General features: G+C 37.2%; 2 protein-coding genes across 2 annotated transcripts in view; one reads left to right on the top strand and one right to left on the bottom strand.

The window, feature by feature from the left end:
- LOC104800113 (subtilisin-like protease SBT3.6) overlaps positions 1–836 on the top strand; it is a 1317-nt gene extending 481 nt beyond the window's left edge. Inside the window, exons 2-3 of the mRNA XM_010522837.2 lie at positions 199–296; positions 599–836. Of these exons, the coding sequence (XP_010521139.1) occupies positions 199–296; positions 599–675 (175 nt within the window). The 3' untranslated portion in view covers positions 676–836. The remainder of the gene's footprint in view (positions 1–198; positions 297–598) is intronic.
- Positions 837–1200: 364 nt separating this feature from the next.
- LOC104800112 (NAC domain-containing protein 30) lies at positions 1201–4335 on the bottom strand. Its single transcript, XM_010522836.1, has 4 exons — positions 4236–4335; positions 2692–2862; positions 1893–2164; positions 1201–1720 (listed from the first exon to the last, which is right to left on the bottom strand). The coding sequence occupies exons 2-4, from the start codon at positions 2855–2857 to the stop codon at positions 1241–1243; spliced, it is 918 nt and encodes a 305-aa protein (XP_010521138.1). The 5' UTR covers positions 2858–2862; positions 4236–4335; the 3' UTR covers positions 1201–1240.
- Positions 4336–6002: the final 1667 nt, after the last annotated feature.

Raw genomic sequence — 6002 nt, 5'->3', positions numbered from 1 at the left:
GGGCTTTTTTTTTTGGGGGGGGGGGGGGATTTTGCATCTAGGACTCTGGCTGCTGTTTCTGAGGGTTGTTTGGTTTATTTTGATTCTTGTTTCGAGCACGATCATAGTTTTCCTTTGGAATCGACTCTGATTTAGTAGCTGAAACTCTCTACGGGATGATTGATTGATGAGTGCGTTATGTTGTGGTAACCATTACAGCGAGGATGCTGCAAAGGAGGCACTGATTTACAGCTACAAGGAGGCTGCTTCTGGATTCTCTGCTAAGCTCACACCTGAGCAAGTCACCGAGATCTCCAGTAAGTTCTTCTGTCATATGTTTCTATCTATTTGAATATTGATGACAGCTTTCCTGAGTTCTTCACTGCGTAAATCGCCCCAAACCATACATATTAGGGCATAGAATTGCACGAGGGGGATAACAACTTAGTAGAATATCATATTACTCCGATATCCATCAGTTTCAGCGCATTCGAAGCAGAGAAAATCTGCAAATCTCTCTGTATTATGCATCAGAATGGCATGAAGTTAGCATCTTTGGCATGTTTTTCTCGGAATGATGTGTGCTTATGGATGTTTTCCGGGCAATTGGGTGTTGCAGAACAGCCAGGGGTTCTTCAGGTTGTGCCAAGCCAGACCTACCGTCTCCATGCTGGGGGAGGCATGTCATTGAACTGATTAATATTGTCTATGGAACTGCTTATGCATGTCTCCTTCATAAGCTGGTCTGTCTTAATGATGTTGTGACTTTCTACTCTAAATAAATGTGCCCATGTTGGTTTGACGAATTTATTTACTACCGTGATTGATTTTAAGTATCTGGGTTTTAATTTCTTTCACTTGTGCTTGCAACAGTAAACAATTGCATAATGTGGTTTATTATCATCATCATCATCATCATCATCATCATCATCATCATCATCATCATCATCATCATCTCTTAATTTTCCGTGAACCGATTGTTAGTAGTAGGAGAAAATATTGGTGAACTCAAACAGGGATTTTATGTGATTAATTGTTTTTTATTTGGTGATATTTTCTAATATATCGAACAAGAAGACAAAAACACAAGTCATGATGGTATGTTATGTATTCCACCTTTGAGAAATTCACAGAGAATTTCTATGGATTAGAGACAAAGCCCTATCATACATATATAAATCGCTGTGACTGTTATTTCCAGATCAAACAATTAATTCATTGTCATGTAAAAAAACTGCATAATCAAATAAGAATATCTTTATTACGAGTCAGGGAAGCATCCAAGAACGTGAGTATTAGCTTCGAGCTCGTTGTAGTTTTGGTCAAAGGACTGTGACTCAAACGAAGACAGAAGAAGGTTAGAGTCGCTCGTGACTTGCGTTGCAAGGAAACCATCTAGGGTTTTCCAATCAACGCCATTGAAGCTCTTCTCATCATCTTGCTCAAAGCCGTTGGTGTGATCCTTGGTCGTCGTCCCAAGACTATGTGACGACAAACTCGGACTATCGAGCTGTGGGATCTCGACGTTGCCGTGCTGATGATGCATTGGTGAGCACATATTAGGTTGGTAGAGATTGCTGTTCATGAGCATCTGGTTCATATTTTGACTCGACGACAGAATATCCGAGTTCATCGTTGTTGTCGGGAGGTGGTAGTGATGGTTCGGCCATGGCTCATACCCATGTGGCCTTTGGTTTGGAGTTGGCTTCCTGAAAGCTCGACATACCACCCATCCTTCCTCCTGTATATATAACCCATAACCATACATATATAATCTTAGGAACCGTAAGACATCGGTTTGACGGTTAAAACATTCAATTGGTTTCTTTAAAGCACTTGGTCTTTCTCTAATATCTAGCCATTTGCAGTAATACACAATAAGAAAACGTAGTTTGATAGGTATATATATGGACCTGAGGAGGAGCGTGCTCAGAGTTTTGAAGGCGGTATTCGTGTATGATCCAATCGGTTTTCCGGCCATTAGGAGCTCGGCCTTTGTAGAAGACAAGGGTCTTCCTCATTCCTATGATTCTGTTCTCGGACAGTACGGCCTTGTCCCTGCCGGTGGCTTTCCAGAATCCGGCCGCCGTCGCTCTGTTTGTCCTCGTCCCTGTCGGGTACTTCCTGTCCTTGTGGCTGAAGAAGTACCACTCGTTTTGCTCCTCGTACCCTAATTTGCACCTCGCTGAAATGAAAATTAATGTTAGATCTAATCACTGTTGATGGATTACGTTTCCGATGTAAATATATCATGCAACCTAAGCTTGACACTGCATTAAATTTGGTGGTTAGTGATTGTATACTTAACATATATATATTAAATTTGGAAGTTAGTGATTGTATACTTAACACACACACACACACACATATATATATATATATATATGGAATTCTTCAGCGTTGACACGTCGTTAGTTTTGTGATAATAAAGAAGAAAAAATCGAGGTTTAGTTTTCGATGTTGGGTTCCACTATGTATCCAATTCTACTATTCTCGCTTGAAAAAATTTAATTTCAAACGCCATAATGATGCATAAACATTACATTTGCATATTCTTTTCACACTTAGGATTACAAAGTCAAAGAAAGCGGGTTTTCTATTGAAGAATATCATACCAAATTCCTCGCATACAATTGGTTATCCATATACATATAGATCCATGCAAGATCATGAGTAATGATTGTAATATATGCATGCACGTTAATTAATTACCTTGCATGTCCCACGGCTCCATTTTGTAGAGATCAATGTCTACGATGACATCTAAAGCGCTCTTCAACGAATCGATCTTCCTCTTTAGGTAATAACCAACGAGCTCTTCCTCCGTCGGATGAAATCTGAATCCAGGTGGCATACACCATCCCGTCATATTATCCATCGATCCTACGTGTACACACACACACACACACCGGAGATTATCATGTTAGAAAGATTTCAATGTCTATTAAAAATCCTGTATATTTGCCTCGGGAATTTATATATATATGTATGCATGGTGGCAACCTTAGACGAACATAGCACAACCTTTAAGATTTGTATTGTGCTTTGAGACCAAAATCAAAGCCTCTTGCAAGTTTCGCTTATTTAAAAGAGAAAAATAAATAAAAATCAAATACATATATGAAAGGGATCGATCGGATGACTCTTGGGTGGAATGAAATACCAAAAGCAGTGTTGGTAATGATAGTGACGTTGTACACGAACACAACTGAAAATATATTATATACATCTATATGTATAGTTAATATGCTTTCACATCTAACTTATATTTAGAGAGAGATATATAGAAATATATCCAAATCTTGGATCTTTATTTAGCTTAAGGCCATAGCTATAATATGTAGGTGATGACAGTTATGATGCAACTCTATTCGACCCAAAGAACTTTTTTTTTTAATAGAAAAAACCAATTAATATATTTGGCAACCCCAACAAAAGTTTTTGTTTATGGAACTAATTTGGAGTTGCAAAAATGACGATTCAAGATCTATACAGGATCCACCATATACATATATAAGTATATATCAAAACATAAAGTATTTTTTAGATAGGACCAAAAAACAAATCTATACTAGACTAAGACCAGGATGTACTTACTACATGTGCCACTCTTATGTAACATTGAATGATATTGTTTGGTGGGTTTGGTTAAACTGCAATTTGCAAAGTCTTGTGCATACAAAACATCCATATATATATGTATATGTGTGTGTACGTGTGTATATATATATATATGTATATGTATATAAACAAAGGTAGCCGAAAAGCTTGACTATATTTGGCTGGCAGTCGCTGTGGTTTGATGTTCCTTTGAGTGGATTACACACTCTCATGCTGTTTTTCCACAGTAACGTATCATTTGTATTAATGGTGCAACATTAGCATTTGAACCCCCCACGAATCTCTGTAAACATAACTAGGGCATTTAAAACTGGAGGGGGGAAAAAATAATAGACGAATTCGTTTATGTAAAACTAAGAAATTCCAGGGATTGCGACATTAATACGGAAAAGCTTAAGTTTTTCTCTAAATACGATATGCAATACGCGAACAGCCGATTCGTTATATGTGGTTTATGCCGAAGGCTATATTATGCATGAGTGCCCATGTATATATACACACACTCACACACGCATAAGCTGCAACATGATGAGAGCAATCTCATGGGTATGTATATAATACACGCATATATATAACGAAAACCATATATCTATATATCAATCGGGTTGTGTATAGATAAAACCCAATATACTCACAAGAAAATGAACGTCCGCTGCAGAGGAGTCTCCAGGGAGATCGATTTTTAGGAGAGAAAGAAGACGAAGAAAAGAGGGAAGAGAATGTAAGAGACCTTAGGCGTGGATTGGGGGAGTGGCAATTAATATACCAAGAGAAGGATGAGCTTTATAATCATAACACAGGACCATCTAGAAATCTCATACCATATATTATAATATTATTTTATACACGGCCATATATATATATATATATGTATAAGAGAGGAGGAGTGCGCGTGGGGGGTGGCGAGATAGAGATCTACGGCTTGTGTTGGACGGCGTGACTCTTAATTTTTCACGCCATCTCTCTCTCTCTCTCTCTCACCGCAGTTTTTTGTTTCAAGATTTTCCCAGCTCTAATCATATTCTATTTATTTATTTATTATTGTTAATTTATGTCGTCTTATCGTTAGTTTAGATTCGAAAAATAGAAACAATGTATTACATCAAAGTTTTATGAATTCTTTTGTTGGTGAGTTATATATATATATATGTTGGAACATATCTTTTTTTCATACTAAACAAGTAATAAGTGGTAGCAAGAAGTATAAGATGCATGTCATATAATACAAGTACAGTAAATTTTACTCAATGTATTACCAAAAATCGATTTAACAACAGAGAAACAATGTCAGAAATACAATATTTTTATGTGTAGAACCACCCCATCAGACCACTAAACATGACGACAAGTCATTTGTATATTCATTTCTTCATACTTTGTATATATACAACGAGAGTGAGACTGAGAGGCATTAATAGATCCGTAACTGTCACATTCTCTGCCCCAGCAATCCAGCTCCCGTTGTCTGGTTGGTGGCGCCGCCCCTGCCAGTTGGCGTTACTGGATTTCGACACGTGGATGCCACGTAAGAAACATGTGAACTGTCCTAATCGAATAACTAATGATTTGTACCAAACAGTTGCAACCTGGTGGTGGTGGTGGTGGAGCCGTCGGCTGTCTCTTCCCTTGCCTCTTTCGGCGACGTGTCCCCCTCCTCTCGGTTTACTCCGATGATGTTCCATTTTCCTACAAAAAAAAATGTGCTCTAATTTTTTTTTTATACCACTTACCACGAATTGTTTTTATTTTTTTGTCAACCCTCGTGGTTCAATTGGATAATACCATACCCGATCGCATTTGCAATTTTCAATTGTATTCTGCATGTTTCAAGTTAATAATTCTCTACACATTAAATAAGGGTATTTTGGACAAAACGAAATTGTGACATGTTGATAGATATTGCATGTTGCTCGGTGTATATATATAAATGGCAGACAATATTGGGAGTAATGTATAGGATTTCCGAATATACAATTCTGGCTTGAATATAGAACAGGAATACAGGAACTAACACGGAATTCAAGGGAACGGATAAATATTTAATATAATAAAGAGTGAATGGGGACAAAACCAAGATGGCAAAGCAATTATGGATGTGAAACACATGAATAGAATTGGATTGAGGAGTGAGAACATTAGTGCATGCCGAAAAGAAAGTTCCCTTTTTTCTCAAATATTTATTTTAATGAGTTACAGTAATTATTTTCAACTTAAAATTCAAATGAAAAAAAAAACAGTTTTCTGAGTACCGGTTAACATTATTAAATTTAGGTTTTATTAACTTCAAACATCAAACGACAAGAGACATGTTTTCCATCGGAATCCGTGATGTGTACAAATCAGGGAAGATATTATATAGATAGTTAATAAGGTTTATTTTACCGTCCACCAGCTTATCTAAT

Source organism: Tarenaya hassleriana, unplaced genomic scaffold, assembly GCF_000463585.1.
Source record: "Tarenaya hassleriana unplaced genomic scaffold, ASM46358v1 Cleome65, whole genome shotgun sequence".
NCBI classification, from domain to species: Eukaryota; Viridiplantae; Streptophyta; class Magnoliopsida; order Brassicales; family Cleomaceae; genus Tarenaya; species Tarenaya hassleriana.
Note: the sequence above shows the minus strand (reverse complement) of the source record. Positions and strands in the feature narration are given on the sequence as shown.

Excerpts from the sequence above, each read along its gene's own strand:
- LOC104800112 (XM_010522836.1), bottom strand. The coding sequence starts at position 2,857 with ATGGATAATATGACGGGATGGTGTATGCCACCTGGATTCAGATTTCAT. Across the intron at positions 2,165-2,691 it reads GGAGCCGTGGGACATGCAAG|CGAGGTGCAAATTAGGGTAC; the intron begins GTAATTAATTAA and ends TTTTCATTTCAG. Across the intron at positions 1,721-1,892 it reads CTGAGCACGCTCCTCCTCAG|GAGGAAGGATGGGTGGTATG; the intron begins GTCCATATATAT and ends TTATATATACAG.